Source organism: Trachurus japonicus, chromosome 3, assembly GCF_045865225.1.
Source record: "Trachurus japonicus isolate A0001 chromosome 3, Traja_1.0".
Classification (NCBI taxonomy): Eukaryota; Metazoa; Chordata; class Actinopteri; order Carangiformes; family Carangidae; genus Trachurus; species Trachurus japonicus.
Window position 1 is genome coordinate 10,579,929 of NC_140909.1, and position 18,597 is coordinate 10,598,525.

General features: G+C 39.9%; 1 protein-coding gene across 1 annotated transcript in view; it reads left to right on the forward strand.

Moving 5' to 3' along the window:
- galnt18b (UDP-N-acetyl-alpha-D-galactosamine:polypeptide N-acetylgalactosaminyltransferase 18b) overlaps nt 1-18,597 on the forward strand; it is an 87,452-nt gene that overhangs the window by 42,818 nt on the left and 26,037 nt on the right. The window contains exons 4-6 of the mRNA XM_085761001.1: nt 5,402-5,585; nt 6,450-6,647; nt 6,819-6,933. Of these exons, the coding sequence (XP_085617127.1) occupies nt 5,402-5,585; nt 6,450-6,647; nt 6,819-6,933 (497 nt within the window). The remainder of the gene's footprint in view (nt 1-5,401; nt 5,586-6,449; nt 6,648-6,818; nt 6,934-18,597) is intronic.

An 18,597-nucleotide genomic window follows, 5' to 3' on the forward strand; every position in this document is an offset into this window, starting at 1 on the left:
GCATGCAACGGTTGTTGTGTAAACAGTATTGGATCGAAAAGACTACTGAGTTCTGTTGAGCCATTATTACAGAGATTTAGTTTGACCGATGTGTAAGAATACTGATAGGTGACTTTAGCACACAAGAACTAGAAACCACCTGTGAAAAGTGGATCTGGCAATTTACTGTACAGTGTAAGGCTTAACGACGTTACAAAGGCAGAAAGCAGGCTATAAAAGCGGTAATGACACTGTGCCAAGGTCATTTATAGGCAATACACTTTTAAATGGGCTGTGATGCTTGTTACAAGGACTGAGACAACCATTAGGGGCAATCAACATGGGAAATACTGGCACAGGGAAGAATATGTTTACCAAAGTCAATAATGCAAAACATGTCGAATGGCCTGTAGCTTACTGGAAGAGAATATAGATCGCTGTGGTATTGTTTTTGCTAAATTGTCTCTACATGTTGGAATAAGAATGGTCTCTGCCAGGTTATTAGTGACTAGGAAGTTAGGAAGAATATCCAAATGCATCCATTCATTAAAAAAATGCAAAGGTGAGGACCTAAACGTTTGCTCCCTTTCCTCCGAGCACAGCCGGATTATCACATCACATCTCATAAACATTCATATTTCATCACGTAATTGAGAGCTCGGAGCAGTCGCCCTTAGCACCCTCAGATACCCAAATCATGCACTGACATTTCGCTGGTGGCATTTCACCCTGTTTGCTTGAGCACTCTGTCACACCACGTCTGATAGGCCGGGTGTTATCATTATCGCCATGACTGTGAATCTTATCTGTGCTAAATGTCATTAGCCCGCTGACCCGTGATGCCGCCGCGATTGCTGAGGGGGGTCATCGTCCACCGCTAACCTCTCAGGCATCCACAGCTTTACATTAGTCATCCCCGCCACTGTCACAGCTCACCTCCGAGAGGCATTAGCATGCAGGAGAATGTGTAGCCATCAAGGGAGAGAAGGGCAAATTGACCTAGCTGATTCTGCCTTAATTGGATAATGTCCCAAGCTGTGGCCCAAGAAAGGATTGTCTGTGTAAGAGTGAGGTTTTGAGAGGGGCTCACTTATTAGACAGGCTGTCAGAGGGCTTATGATTCAATACTTTAACTTCAATGATTTATACTAAGAAGTCTTGTGTATGTGTGAGTCTGGAGGATTTTGTGATGAGCAGCCAATTTCAAGCAAAATGTGCTTTGTCTGTAAAATAAATTAGTGGAAATGGCTGTGACAATCTCTAATGGCCCCGGTTTTCACTTAAAAAGTGTTTTCTAGTTTACTTACTTTACACAGAATAACTCTAAATATCCCTATCTGCGAAGCTAAATCAAGTGAATCCTTTGCCGTCTTTAATTAATCAGATATTAAAATGGGACTGATTGCTGTCAATTGACTAATCAGTGAATCAACAGCTCTAATTAGGATCAAGATCTTTGTTTCAAGAGAGGGCTGTATATCAATGTTAAGCATCGAGAGCAGGAGACAAGTTGTTACTGATCACATCCTGTGACTCGCTTCCACTTTCTCTGACACGTTCGTCCAGCACCTCAGGTGTGCAAAGAAGTTCCAGCAACTGTTTGAAACCAGTTTGATACCCAGCAGGCCGTTTCCGCAGGTCCAGCCAATGAAAGCTGAATACACACACAAAAAGCTGGGACAAAATCCGCACAAAACCAACAACAACAAAGCCGAGTTTTACAGCACATACGGCGATAAAATACAAGCGGTGCCCAATTGTTACTGGAACTTCAGCAGCATGTGTTAAATGTTTTTAACAAACTGCCAACGGGCCCAGGGTTTCGAGATGAGACTGCAGGAATTGTGGAGAACGAGTGAGAAGCAGTTGGATATTTTAAACAAGGATTTTTACAACCGTGGAGTTGTGTAGTCTGAAATTGCCAAGTTGTGTAGTTGCGCTAACTACACATCAACTGTGAGACCCATATTCATGCCGATTTGCCATCTGCTGGGCCAGCAATAACGCCAGCGTGGTAATCAATGGCGTTTAGTTTAAACACGCAGGAACAGAACATAGAGTATTTGGCGCGCGGTGGATCACGCGCTGTTCAGGCGTACGGTAACATACAGCGATAAAGCAGCAGGAGGCCGTAGATGAAGCGACACCGTTTCTAAAATCCCACAAATCCTTGGCCTGGTTGTACGCAGCTATACGCCGCACCTATAGGACAACGTCACAATTAGATTCTGGGCACACTTAGAGAAATCACACTCACAATGTGCTGTTGTGAATTTAGAAAACCAGTATCCTATATTTAGGTTGTTATATGCATTCTGACTGCATGTTGTTTTGTAATATCGCACTGAGGACACACTGAGCCTCACTCTTCATCATCTCAGACGAAACCCTTCAGTGTTTTGTTGTTGCATTTAGAGCCCATCACTGCATAACTACACAGTAATGTGAGAAACCTGTTTGCATCTTGTTCCAGTCCAACTCCATCCCAGAGCCCATTGCTCTCCAGCTGAGCTTCAACAGGATATCAGTCCTGAAAGATTGATGACTGTTGGCCATCAGCCATTCCTGGTGTAATGAACTGTGCGTTATTATGATTTGTTATGAGGCATAACACTTCATCTTTCTTGTTTTCAATTCACTCACACATCAGAATGTCTTAATTATTAATAGATTAGGAATTATTATGGACACAGTAATCTGGAGGAATGTCGTGAGCAGCTGCTTGCATGAGTAACTCCATTACTGTAGCTTTCCTCTGTGCTTTCTTAAGCTTTTTTTTTTTTTCAACTAAAACCCAGATTTTATACAATTGTTTCATAGCTATAGATTTCTTCATTCACAGTTTCCCTGCTTTAAATTCTGAATATCTAATCAAGGGCAGATTTACACCTGGGATTTTTAGCTGATTGCAATTAACCCAGAAGGACAGAAAACCAATCACTGCTCCTCTGAGTGGGCTGCTACTATATAATACTTAACATACATGTGGAGTACTACAGAGTCTCAGCTTCAGTATTATTCTTCTCCGGACTTGTTGATAGCGGCAGTTCATAGTTTCAAATGACCAGCACCTAATACTAGTAACATGTGTATTTATTCATTCAGCTCACTCATGATGTCAGTTCTTACCCAGGTACAGTTATACTGTAGGACAAACTGAGATAAGTGAAGTCAGTTTAATTTTGGCCACTAGCACTGCTGTGAAGTAATATTTTTATGAGGGGTCTTTATGAGGACACACATACAGTACCCACATCGGGGCATGCTGCCAACACCAGGTCGACAGTAAATCAGGAAAAACTGAGTGTAAAAGGTAAAAAAAAAAGAAAAAAAGAAATGCTACTACTATTATAAGAATGAATGAACAGGATGAACTCAATGCAGTAGGGCAGCAGAAATAAAACAGAAAATATAAATAATAAAAAGAATAATAATAAAGACACAGTTTTTCATCAGGCCATCTTTATTTTGTTTTCCTTTTCTTGTCAATGCCTGTGACAACCTTTTACCCTCAATTCATCATCAGACCAGAGCTGTGAAGAACAGCGACACACTCACAAAGGCAGTGACGCTTCATACTGCCAAACATGAGTGTAAACAGTGCCCAACTTGAAAAATGTTTTATGAAGAAGTCAATGGGTTTCTGCATTTGTTTGGTCTCTATGATGCACACAGTGAATATAAAACATAACAAGAAAAACTCCACAGGCCCTTGACATGAGGAGTCATAATCCTTATCATTCAATATTGCATTGATCCACGGCTGTTATGATGCTCAGGTATTAGTATATCAACTTTTAATATTTAAGAAAACTGCACTTGAATCTTTATTGTTGATCTATGTCGACAATAAAGATAAATGTTACACACAGTACAATATGTTTTCTCTTGCAATACTGTTGCTGTGTGTACGTTCAGACCAGACTCATAGTGGAATCGTTGAAATAATTGATGGTGTGTGTTTGCAGTGTATTACAATGTCACAGTGACACTGACCTTTGAACATTAGCATATACTCCATATAATATCACTTCATTATTGTTGTGAGACTTTTGTGTGAGATTTTGTAATAATGAGTGAATTAAGAGTTAAATCTGATAACTTCCTTGAAGAAATTCCTTCAATTTAATGAGATATCACAGTAAGCAAACCTCTTAAGAGTTAGAGTTTGCTGTTTAAAGATATGGCAATGATTTCTATATTGAGACTGACTGTTGTAGATACATAAATTGATTTTCTGTGAGACGTGTTCATTAACAGGTGCTAACTTTAGTCATCACGCTAAATGACATGTAATTATTGTTTGAACAGTACGACAACATTAAGGCTCCTGAAAAAATATTTTGCAGAAGAAGTTATAATTCATCTTTAAATAAATCAGTGCTGAAGCAGATGGATATGTGTTTGAAAAAAATACTCTGCTTTAATCATATTTTGTAGAGTGGATGAAAGATGTCTGTCATGATGTGGACTATTTTTTAATAACAGACACTTCCAGTATCTTCACAAAGTTTATGATCAGATGTTCTTCTCTACCAGAACTTTTTTTTTTTTATTGCCCCGCTGTTGATGGATTGGAAAATCAAACTTCTCTGGACTTTATAAAATGCCTCACCCTGCCTCCAAAGTAGCCAGGCGGAGCATGATTTCACGGCGGCCGATTTCTGTCTGTTTTGCAACCGCTCCCTATTCCCTTTAAACTCAGAAGTTTCCACCGGTAAAAAGTGAAATAGTGAGAACGCAGCCTCAGGTAATTTATGATGAAACAACAATGCTGATAAAAGTTTAATTTTTTTCTAAGGTTTATCCTGTTAATAGTAAATGTGTGATAGAATAGTGGTTTTTCTTAGTCAGTGTTTCCTACTCACATTTGACACCATGGCCAAGGTGTTATTCAATGGCCTTGATAATATTTTATGCTTGCACCGCACGGGGAACCTTTGATATTCTACCATAATTTATTGTATTTTTGAGAAAATTGGCACATAAACACACGGGCAGTCACTCTTTTGACCTGCAGGGTATTTCATCATACAGCGTATGTCTCAGGTAATGAGGAGGAGGTAAACAGAGAAGCCAAACATTAAACTGGACGGACTTAATCCGTCTCCTCCCCTCGTGTTTTGAAAAGCATTGCAGGCTGAGTCCTCTATATTGCAATATCCCGTTATGACTGGTAAGCTCCATGGAGGTCTGCAGCGCTGGCTCAAGCTGCTGCCTCTCTGGTCCAGTGATCAAAGCAGTGAAGCGTGAGTATTTCTGGCCCAATAAAATACTGCCCAGTGAAGGAGGACATGACAACATCTCGTGGGTTGAAGTTTGTTCACAAGCTTACTCACCTATCTCAAACGGGATCTTCAAACACTCTTCAGATATTAACGTGAAATTCCTGTGTGTGTGTGTTTGTGTTTGTGCTCTGCAGATGAGCTGAAGGAGAAGCTGCAGGATTTTGTGTCTGAGACCAACGGCAAGCATCCAGGGTTCATTAAGATGGTGCGGCATGCCAAGCAGGAGGGTCTGATCCGGTCCAGGGTGAGTGGGTGGAGGGCTGCCACTGCTCCAGTTGTTGCCCTGTTTGATGCCCACGTCGAGTTCAACGTCGGCTGGTGAGTCACACACAGAACGTGTGCAGCATGAGGTTAGCGCAGCTCAGCACAAGTGCACTGGTTCTTGAGTCATATCGCCGTGTGTGTGGGTTTAGTGAAAAACAATTTAAAAAGAAAGGCTGCAGATTGGCTCTTTTTTCAGAGACTGTATCTATTACAAAACCGTTCTTGTAATGTACATGTAGAATGGACGCAAGCTGCCCTTGTATTTTAAACTAATGTGTGTGTTAACATCTAGATTGTGCAATTGATCCAAGCGTGGACATGTAAAATCAATAGCGCTACATTTTCTAGAGAAAGACCGGATGAGAGTGTGTCGGGTCCCTGCTCATATGTCTGTGCAACTTAAAGTAAGTGAGTTTAGCTCAGCACGGCACCAGCTCGCCGGCCTGATATGCTGGTTGTCAGATTTGGCACAGGATGGTTGTCCTCATCTTTTCATCTTACTCTCAACCAGAAAGAAAATTAGTTTGTGGTTGTAGATCTTTTACACGATGTTGTCTTAAATCAATATGCATGTAGCCATACATGTGGAACATGAGCAACTGTGTCCCCTTCGCAGATATTTCTTAAAATGACTTTGTGAGTGCATTGTATAATTTTGAGTTACTGCATAATATTATTTGCAAATGATTAGAAATGTTTTATCGCCCCAGTATTTTGAATTAAACGAACAAAAAAATCCCTCAGTTTATTTGATGGGGAATAATACTCTGTCAGAGAAATAAATTGAAATGAATCAGCTCATGAATTTGTTTTTAAAAAGGGGGCTGTACATGACAGATGTGATCAACGGCCTAATGGAAGACGTCTGTCAAAACAAACAGTCACAGTAAAAATTGCTTCCTCTCTCCACATTCGAAGGGCCGAACCCATTCTGCAGAGAATTAAAGAAGACAGAACCCGCATCATCTCCCCATCGTTTGACAACATCAAGTACGACACGTTTGAGATTGAAGAGTATCCGCTGTCTGCCCAGGGCTTCGACTGGGAGCTGTGGTGTCGCTACCTCAACCCACCCAAGTCCTGGTGGCACAAGGGCAACAAGAGTGCACCAATCCAGTGAGTGTCCTCGTAGCCGTAGAATCGAATAATTAAATGTTGTGCAAGGTCACGTTTCTCCTCTTGTTGCCGCTGTTTCTATAGCAACGGTGCTACAGTAAGCTAACATTTCCCGTGCAGACAACAGTGACTGACAAATAAAACTGATTTCTATCATCCTCAATCCTCCAGGAGTCCAGCTCTGATTGGCTGCTTCGTGGTGGATAGGCTGTACTTTGAGGAGATTGGTCTGCTGGATGAGGGGATGGAGGTGTACGGGGGAGAAAATGTAGAGCTGGGCATCAGGGTGAGTAATAATGTCACTCGCCACGGCCATGGGCCATTTGTCATCCAGGTAATGTGTGGAAAATTAACTATGATAATGACACTTAATGGTTGTTAGAAGCAAGGTCACCGTGGGCCTCACGCTCTTCCGTGTATGTTTAATGCTAAACTCCTTGAAAAGGAGTCATTTGGTTTGAAGTGATGTGGGCGTGCAAACTGTGTCGAAGTACAATGGCAGCCAGTGAATGGATTTCAGAAATACGATTTAGCTAATGTCTGATATTTTCTTAACATTTTACCAGATGCTACAGTATTTGACCTCACAACTACATAATAATCAGTATGGAAAATTAGAAATAGCTGTATAATTGATAAAACAATCTTATGTGTGTCCACTCAGACTCACCAGTAAATTGTTGTGGCCAATATTGTCTCTCTCACATCGCTGACATTTTCATAGCTAAAATGTATATTTTCCTTTAACAAATGATTCCCTAAGATAGCTGCGGGATTGTTTGTTGTTTTTTCTCCAATAGAAGTAAAGGTGTATTTGTCAGAATTGTTCTCACCTCTGGATAAATACACATATATTGTGGCAGTGACTATATACACAGCATGATGGTGTATTTACAGTGCCCACACTGGGAATTTAGGACAACTGAGCTAAGGAGTCAAAGTTTCACCCACCCCTGTTGTTGTTTTTTTTATCAATTATTTGCCCTTAACTTACATTGAAACCTTAAAATCAGGTGAAATGGTTTCAAAGTGACTGCTAGTTGACATGTGTTCTTCCGCGAATGACATATTCAAGCCGTATTCAAGTCGTGTTTCTTTTGAGTATTTTATACACTGACTTTAGGAATAATTGGATCACCATACCAAAAACGTACTAAAAGTAAGTGTCAAAATGTTTTTTCAGGTCTATGACACAAAGGAATGTCAAGACTTAAATCACATAGGAAATAATTGTTTGTCGGAGCAATTCATATTGTTATTTTCATAACAATAAGGGAATGATAGAAAATCATTAGCCTGTGTTTTTTTTTAAAACCCTTCCACACAAGTACACTAATGTGATGCCAGTTGATATGTGCTTTGACAGGAACAAGTGAACACATTGGAGGAAATTATCCTTTGGCAAGTGTGCCCAAAATACACTGTGACATGCTCTCTCGTGTGTCATCCTAGCTAGAATAAATAATCATCTCTAATTAATTCTGAAGTCTGAATGATCACCTTCTTCCCCCGGTGATTACACAGAAACGCATGTGAGAGTTGTAGGACTCAAAGTCATTGTTATTGTTTGCATTGATGTGTGAAGACAATGCTGGCATTGAAGAGAAGAATGTCTCCGATGTGTTTTAGAAGGCCACAGGGCACCATATTAAAATGATAATGTAAACCTGAAAATGAAAATGAAGTTCCACAATAATGTTGCAGTTTTCCACATAAGCATTGGAGTAAAAATTAAAAGTGAAATAGCAATAAATCATTTTTCATTTTCACTTTATTTTCGTATTTTATGATCATATTAAAATGAAAATGGATGGACACTTAAACTGAGGCAACTTAGTCGTCTGAGACAGAAGCCATAAGGACAGAAAGAGCTGCACAGCTCATTTCTCATTTTGTTGGAGCAGCTTCCAGCAGTTTTTACAGCTTTAGCAGTATTTACCTTATCTCATCCCCTCGCCACCGGAGTGCCCCAGGGATTGGTGCTGGGACCCCTCCTCTTTGCAATGTGCACCGCCTTCTCAGGTCCAATTATTCCCCTCCATGGCCTCTTATGTCACTGCTATGCAGATGACACCCAATTTTACATGTTGTTCCTGCCAGACGACCTGCCGACAGTCCCTGTGACATATGCACATGGATGAAGGAACGCCATTTTGGTCAATCTATCACTATATCATGATATCAGTATTTAAATTGTTATCTTCATCCCTCACCCCAGCCAAGGTTGTAAAAAAAAGCAGCTATCCTCCTCTGTCCATGTTACATCCGTCTCTCAGTTTATAGTTTTGCTTCATTCAACATCAAAACAGTCAGGCTTCATCTGACTCAGTACACCGCCCAACTCTTGGTCCAGGCCATGGTTGTCTCTCGCCCCGACTACTGCAGTGCTCTTCTGGCACAGGGAAACCCTGGCAGATGGTCCTGAATGCAGCAGCCTGTCTGGTCTTCAATCAGCACATAAGGGCACATGGCACTAAGCTACTCATCGACCTATACTGACAGCCCATGACCACCACAGCAACTTATTGAATAGATTTCTACTTACATTAAGGTTACCTATTCTATTCAATTGTTAGGGTTCCCCCACTTCTAAGTGGCTTTGGATAAAAGCATCTGCCAAACGGGTAATTGTAAATGTGAATGTTAATAGTGTCCACTCTAGATTAAGTCTTTGAAAATGTCATTGTAAGTGGAAAATCAGGTTGAATTGCTTATATTACATTTAAATTTTGAAAATTTGAATTAACATGTGAATTAACACGTTGCCAGCTGTGACTTTGAAAGTTAAATGTCAAACAGCTTTTCAATATTCATGCTAATATGGCCTCAGAAAGACCATAAGAGTATGTGAAAATGAAAATGTAAATTGGATTGTTGCATTTTAACATACATAAACACATACATATGTGACAACTTTGTAATGCTCTGTTTGAATTACATTTTCCCTTTTTAAATTCATCATCTTGACATAGTCCCCATAGTCCTCGATACAATTCTTCCGACACTGCTATACTTAATTTGTACACCAGCTTTCAGCTTTGACTGGGAACTGAAAATTGCTTTGTGTGTGTTCACTTCTGCAGTGCCACAAGCAGATGGGCTGAAGAAAGAACAGCCCTCCTTAGGGATAGCTAATGATAGCTCACATCTACTGTACAAAGATCATTAATGCAGCTATCAGCCAGTTCAATAGCAGAGAGAAGTGAGGGACAACTCCTCCTCGGCTGCACTCTCGCTAGATTGCCCTGTGAGGAGAAAATGGAGACAAGCTTACAACAGGACGTCGAATGTGGAAATATCCATCCTCGCTAATGACAGAGATGCAATCATCAGTAAAGAAGGGAGATTGGTCCCCTAAGTCATTTTCCTCCAGAAATTACATGCTTTTAGAATCCCTGGGCCTGATAATAGCCTCACTGGCTGCTTTATAGCTGGACACATTGATGATTTTATCACATATATTATAAAACGGCGTTCCACCCCTCCCTTTGTATTAACAGTTTGATGAATCATTTTGTGTTCACCGCTCTGTTTCTGAGTTTGGAGTCCACTGTTGCCCTTCATGTTGTTTACTTGCTTGGTTCTGACAGACTGAAGGAACTCGCCCTTGCCTGGAGGTTAAAGTAGTTTAGAGTTTAGTAATGCTTTTGAAACTGTGGGTGACACAGTGAGCTGAGAGCTACAAGACTGGAGGACCCTGGCTTGGCCCCAGATTAACAGACCCAGCAGGCTCTGTCTGCTTGCCTGTCTGTCTGTCTGTCTGTCTGTCTGTCTGCTTGCCTGTCTATCTGTCTGTCTATCTGTCTGCAGAGCATTGGTCATGCCTTCAGACCACCTGCCAGCACACAGACTGGCTGCTGACGGATCCTCTGAGACACTCTCTAACCAGGCCAACAGCTACAGGCTTTGGCATGGGCTTGAAAGGGCTGTCCTGGGTTGTGTGAGGGTGAAATGAACCGCTGCTCTCCGTTCACATTTTGGTCACAAAGTGCAAACTGAATTTTTCCATCACAATGTACAACAATTTGTGCTCTCAGTAGGCACAGCAACACAAATGTTTGCCTTATGTCATGTGTAATAAGACATCCTTCTGCAAACTTATAGTTGTGTATGTGTGTGTTTGTGTGTGTACAAACACACCCCCTACCACCCTCTCTATCGCTCTCTCCGTTTCAGTCGAGGCAAACAGCCACCCACCATTAGCTTGGTTCTGGTCAAGGTTTCTTCCCATTAAAAGGCAATTTTTCCTCGCTGCTGTCGCCAGGTGCTTGCTCATGGGGGAATGCAGTTACAGTCTCTGTAAATATTCGTATAAAATACAGTCTCAGCCTGCTCTATATGAGCTCCCTGAGATAAATGATGTTATAATCGCGACCATATAAATAAAATGATTTGACTTGTGAATGTAGAATTTGTACCAGCAAAACCGCTTCTGCAGCAGTGGCATCTCACTGTTAAATAGCACAAGGCAATGTAAGGTATCTAAAAGGTGTTACTTTTACAGTAAAAGGCCACCTGAAATGGATGTTCAGCTGTGCATGTGTTTCTGATAAAGCCAAGAACCTAGGGAGGGACTTGTCACAGATATTGATTGCTGTTAACTGTAGTCAGTAGAAATTAATGTACGTCAAAACACCACGGAGGACTTAAGGTAATCATTTTTTGACTGACTTTGGCGTATGAGACATGCAAGGATACAGGATTAAAGCTGAGAGAGTACATTTTTAATTTCATGAAGACACCCTGTAACACTATATATTATATAGGTTCACCTAAATGCCACTGAGATGACGCTTATAATCTATAAAAAAAAAAAAAAAGGCACTTGTAACAGACAAGACATCCTTTTACTTATAAATCGCCAAAAATCACACCGCTTTCCGTGCTGGCGAAATCCACAAGGCTTTGCTATATGAAATTAATTTCACTTCAATATATTAAACCTCCAGGTTCGTACTTCAAGTGGCTCGCCAACAAAAGACCGATCAAAGACTGTTTAAGATTGAGCTGCCTGCCTTTAAGGCTCCAGTGATCTGTTGCTAGCTGAGCTGGGTCGACTCTGCATAAATTTCTCATCTGAAATGCCCCTGTCACAATTTCATGTTATTTCATTATTATGAAACGGATAGACTGAAACAGTTCACACATTTACAGTATATTCAACGGCAATAGTTAACTGTGATCAGCCTGAATATCGGTTGTTTGATTGACATTGATCGCTTGATTGTATCACTGCAGTAACAGCAGCGCGGAGCTCAACACACTCTGCAGAGGGACACAGGAGTTTTAGCTGCAAGTCAGAAACTGATTGCCGTTTTTATCTTTTAACTTCTATACAAATTAGATCTTGTCAGTGTGGGAAAAATTATTGTGATGCCATCTGTGGCATATTACAATGAATTGCTGAAAGATGTTCATGGAAAGCGTGGTGCTTGTGTGCTACAGTATAAAAACAAGAGTTAGACCCACTACACAATCGTTGGCCTGTCACAGCTGTCTCACAATTCCCGGTGTCTGTCTGAGCTTCAAGTCTCAATGTGGTGATTTGTTTCAATGTTCAACAAACATAAGATCCAGTGTTGTTTGTTTTTTTTTGTTTCTTTTTTATTGTGAGATGCTCCTTCAAGTTAGATTGTACAGTAGAACGCACAGCAGATTGAGCAGGATCCTGAAAATGAATTATAGTCGGCTACAAATGATTCCCTGAAACACCTGTGAGAGCTGGGTGGTGTGCCAGTGAAGCCAGCTCGCAACAATGCCTCAGTGGAAGACCAAGGCAAACATCATCACTCTCAACTGCTGCCAGGACAGTTGTGTTGAGAAATTAGGATCATTGAGGACTATGACGACAATTATGATGCCGGCTCTGTGCTCGATATTTATGAAAAGGGCAATAAAACACCATTACTGTCAAAAATAATGACTTAGACATTAGAGCTTGCCCAAATATTTGGTATGCAGTTTGCACTCAGAATAAGCTGTTTGCTGTTTTATCTGTATGAGCATTTTAAACAGCAACGAAAAGAAACATTATTCTGCTATAATGTGCAAAATATGGAGCAGCATCATTGATCAGACCTTGGTAGCTTGAGTTCTGCTGCTAATGACAGTCAAGACAATTGATCTGCGTATGAGAAATGTTTAATCTCGACCTGTTGCTCTAAACAAACACATTACATTACATCTGCTCAATGTACGGGAGTGATAAATATGTATAGAGCAGGCATGCAAGTTTTACTAAAGGCGTATAGAAGATACATATTTATTAGTTCCGATTTAACATATGCAACAAATCACACCACCACAAAATCTATGCAAAGTCTATGCTAAATGTTTTATAACCTGATATTTCAAGCCACACAGTGAGTGAATGTAAAACAGAGAACATCACATTGACTCAGCGTTAACCAGGCAGTGACTCAGCTGTTTCTTATTGACCCGATCTGCACCGTAGATGAACACTGTTCAGAGAAACCACAAAGCAGCGGTAAACGGTGCATCAGTTTTTCACTTTCTTCCCTGCTGCTTTGACTTTCTCTATCGTTCGAAAGGTACAAAAGCTCTGTGCAATCATACAGGATGAATAACAAAACGTTGTATCATAATAACTCGACCTGTAATTGTAGAACAGCCCTGATTGAGTTCCATGACCCCCATGCTGCTGAAAATCTATTGAACCCCACTGTGTAATCTCAGACCAACAGGACAATCAATGAGAAAGGCTTTTGTCTGACAGCGGTTATGTAGCCCTCTAGTATACTCATAGGCAATACCACAGCTCCATGCAATATAAAATCAGTATTCACTAATCTTGATTGAGCTATAATTTAATCTTTAAAAAGTATTTGAATACAGTATTTATTAGAGAAACATGACACATAACAATAGCATTAGTAGTAACATTACACAGCCATGACTTCTAACAAACGCAGATCTGATCACACACAGTTTGGATTGTCTTCATTACTCTGACTCATTTAGAGTTGATTGCAAAACTTTTTTTTATAATTGCCTGCAAGGCATTACCTAACATGAAAAAGACCCACAGTAGGTTGAACCTGTATCTGTCTGAAACCATCGCAGCTTTCATTTTGTTTTGATGATGTTGCTTTATTGATTTAATACTTATATTACTATAAATGTATGAGCCTAGAGCTGCCTAAAGGCTATCACTATCACTCACTGCCATATGAATATTAATGTTGGACCCAAATGTAGCCTACATTGATTATATGGAGAGATGTTATATGATATATAGATGTTATCGAATGGGCACTATAGTTGATCTTAATTATCTGCTACGCTGTTATATTTCTCTATAGCAGCCAGTTTCCCTTTGACCAACATTTTATAACTAGGCAAATTTACATCCAAGTCAAGTTTAGAGGCTGAGTTGCTTCATTTAAAAAACAGAATCTGGTGTCGATGGCGGTATAGCTCTGATGTTTTAGCCGACATCACAGTTGTGGAGAAATATGAAGACTGGGAGCAACGACAAAAACTCATCCAGAGAAGGATTTGAAGAGGGAGTGTGTTTCCTTCCCCTTCCCTCTGGTTGCCATGAGCAGTAGAGGAGTGATTTACAGTAATAGGACTTGGGGAGGGTGAAGGGTGTAACTGCAGCATGTGTGGATGATGATGATGATGATGATGATGTGTGGTAGCAGAGTTTCAGTAGCACAGAATAGATAGATAGTCTCAGCACCAGATCTGGTTGAAGTGTGGGCTCTAGTTTACAAGCTCCTGTTTCATATTGAGCATTTCCTTCCCAAGCTTTTATCCTGTATTTCTGAATTCACGGGATCATTTATCAGCGAAAAATCTTTCTGAAGTCATCTCTCTCCAATAAGTTAATATTGGTGGTTTTCTTCTCCACTGCTGAAATTTTGCTGTATCTGCTGTATCTGTTTGCATGTATAGTGATACGCCTTGATTTACATATATATCATCTCAAATGCTCTCCAAAACTGAAAGTTAAAGCTCCATTCAAAAACTTCAGCAGTAAAATGGGCTTTTTGTTGTTTTTATTTTGAAGCGTAAAGGTGATAGAGGTTTTGACCTGTAGCTGTTTTTCTCTGCATGAGTCCCTGTTTTGTTTATCTCGTGCAGATGCACAAACAGAAGGGAGAGGCCAGCTACACACAGACTTACAGATAGTGAAAATGTGTTAAAACATGCAGAGCTGCAGCGACAAAGGCCAGACAGATAAAGATTACAAGATGAAAAAACTACATGCTTCGAATTTGTAAGAAATTACACTTCTTGAGAAACAAAATACACACATCATGTTCATTACACCTCAAAGTTACACACTGTGTTGTTGATGCAATACTGATGTAAACTTTTGTTTGTTTTCAAGAAACTGCCACAGGGCATCTTGGAATATTTTAGCAAGGCTCATGGATATTTATCAGAAGATCCTGCAGCCCAGAGTAAGAAGTCTTAATAAAGACTGCTGTGGAGAGTGAGGACAGGCTTGATTATTGTGTGAAATGTTTCACCCCTGAAGGACTTGCCATGTGATAATATGCAAACACGCCTGAATGATTCACACTTTTTTTCTGCTGACAATAACTATTCTGAGGAGGAAGGAAGCTGTTTACTTTATTTATATAAAAAAATAAGTCAAGTCCTTCATCCCAAAGACTTTTGTTCTCAGTGGGTTCAATTTCACGTCCACACAGCAAAACTGACTGCTCCGACTGGAGGCTTTTATTTGTAGATAAGCACCTCTGAAGTGGCTGCAACTGGTGGGTTTCCCCAGCACAGACGTGCCAAGAGAAACTGGTCATTAAGATGGCTGAATTAAATTCTTTATAGTGTTACTTCTGTAGATAGAATCAGTCTACAGGATTACAGCAATCACAGTCGCACTTTGGAAGACTTTGATTTTGACTAATGAGTATAGATGTAAAATACACATTTAAAAAGAAATATATATAACATCTAAAATATGAAATTCCCCACTCACTGTTGTTCAGAGTTGTTCAGTAGTTTCATTTTTGATTTCATTATCCACACTTTATGAAAGACTTTGGATGTGAATTACAGATAATTTGAACACTGAACCATTTCATTTAGTCTCTGCAAATATGATTCAGACCAAATTAACACATCACTGGTTACCCATGGTTACCCATGGCTGCGAATGTGAAGCAATAACATTAACAGGTCCTGGATAATTAGATAACACAGAAAAAAACAGTGAAGAAATTCATCAACACATCTTCTCTCCTCTACAAAACGTGATGTTTTTGGTTTGACAGGATGTGATGTTAAGCGGTACATTAATAAGTGAAGGCTATGAATTTTCTCTTGGTGGTCTGTGTGCAGCTCTGTCCCCTACAAATTACATTTGTATGCATTTATTCTTCATTAGCGGTATACGTTCAAGGGCGATGTTCAGAGTCAAGTGAGGGTCAGCAAAATCAAAAGAAGGATGGTTGGGCATGTAAAATACTGACCCTCAACACTGACAGCCTCTTTTTCCCCCCCCTGTCTGTGTATTTTTACTATTTAAACGATCAGTCATCCCAAATTACAAATAATATTTTTACTTTTTTCTTTTTTACCACTGACCTCACGTGTAGACATGCAAATAGTTTTGGCTTAATTAGTCTATTGGGATTTCTGTTCCCATCACAATACGGTGAAGATCTGTGGAGGTCAGTTTTGATATTTTGTTTGTGGAGCTCACGGCAGAGAAATTGATTTAAATAATAATAATAACAACGATTTATCCAAAGTCCAAACAATATCCCTTCTGCTCTGGTTGCCCAAAAGAGATATATCAGTTCACTGTCATTGAAGAAACAGAAAATATTCATGTTGATGAAGCTCAAACCAACTAAATTAAACTATTTGTTTAAAAAAAACAAAAAAAAAACTAATTGATTGTCAGTTCCCATGTGGAATCTATAACACTACTGGCTCATCTTTCTGAAATGTCTGCTATAGCTATTTAAATACTTATATTGACATGGGGCCATGACTTAAAGATGATTGTACAGAAAAAATAATGATATGGAAGAAGTTCTTCCTGCCTCAGAGAGCGAGTGGGTTTGAAAACCCACTTTGCATTTGAATGATTGTTTTTCTCTCGGTTTATCTGATGACCGTAGAGAGTGTGTGAGGGACGTCCACCCCCTCCTCTTACTATCTCTGTATCTCACAATCAAGCCTGTAGATCTCCCAATAATTTTCTCATCAATGTCATCATTTAATTTACTAGAGTTTAGTTTTTGTTGCCTATTTTATTTCCTACAGTCCAACAGAATAAGTATACTTAGAAATTGTTATTGATTTCTATCATCTAACACATTGTGTGTGAAGCATTCAATTGGATTTAGGCAGTTTTTAATGAATGGAAGTTGAATACAATGACAGGAGCATTACATTTATTAACAATTTTTTACAGTGTGATCGATAAAGTGAGTGTTATATTATTAGCACACAAAATGAACGTATTGTTGTTTGTATGCAAAGGTCCTTTTGCTGTGATATAAGTTCTATATCTGTAGTAGAGGCAGCAGCATCATTAGCATCATTGTACAATAGTTTAGTCAGTGTATGATGTGACAACTTTTAGTGGTGAGGGCTCAGTGAATTTTTGTCTCCTCAAAATGGACACTGGATTAAAATTAAACACAGCTGTCCTTGAGTTAAATGATTTCACATATTTCTTAAAGGGATAGTTCAGCATTTTGGCAAATTGGCCCATTGCCATAATCCCTATATGTTTAGGAGTAGGTTTGTTGTCTTTAATTGTCGGTGCAAGCTATTTTTAGAATGGCGGAGCCAAGCCTCGGATTGGGATTTCTTGGTTTCCCTCATCAAATACACAATCCAACAACTCCAAAACGCTCTGGTGGACAAGTTGTGACCTGCACATTCACCACGCTATGAGATAATAACAGAACGTTACGAGACAGAGTTGTTTTTGAGGCAAATACAGAGACTGCTTGCTGAAAAACTGCCCCCGACGGAAACATGAATTTACCTCTAAAACAACTCTGTCTCGTAACGTTCCATTATTATCTCATAGCGTGGTGAATGTGCAGGTCACAACTTGTCCACCAGAGCGTTTTGGAGTTGTTGGATTGTGTATTTGATAAGTTTGATGAGGGAAACCAAGAAATCCCATGAGCCTCCGTAGCGTAGCTCTGAGCAGCTCACGGCTCTGATACGTCGTCCTAAAAATAGCTTGCACCGGCAATTAAAGGTAACGAACCTACTGCTAAAAATATAGAGATTATCGCAATGAGCCAATTTGCCAAAATGTTGAACTATCCCTTTAGCACTTTAAACATCAGCTCATTTGAATCTGGTTTCCTACCTGTGGTGACTCACAGCTACATTATACACGTGTGTCATGTGCCATTGATCCAAATCGGGTCACTTTGAAACTTAAATTGTATTTTGATCCAGACTCTGCCCCCTGACTATGTGGCATTAAGGAAGATTAATGGCCTGTTGACTGTTGTGGTTCGACCTGTAGCCTGCACTGTTTTGACCTTTGTTAAAGGTAGAGTCTGTACAGTAGGTTTGTTCGTTGCAGTTTGTAAACGCAACATTCAAATACCATCAAGATAGCAACTGGACGCCATCAAGTCGGGGAAAATGACAGATACACTAACCAGTGAAAAAAGGAAATATGCTGGTAAGTGTGTGTCCACCAAATCTCCCGGCTTGACGGCGTCCAGTCACTATCTTGGTGGTAGTTTTTATGTAAGCCCACAGCGCCACACGCCCATGCAGACACAGTCACTATCACACATAGAGTAAGTAGAAGACCACAGGTGAGGATTAAGCAGGATTTCTTTTGTATAAGTCTATATTTTGTTGTTTTCTTTTGGAAAATTCGACAGACTCCACCTTTAAGCAAGAGACTGGGATTGCCAGCACATTCAACATTCACACATTATGAATTAAAACACCTATTTTTTTTTTA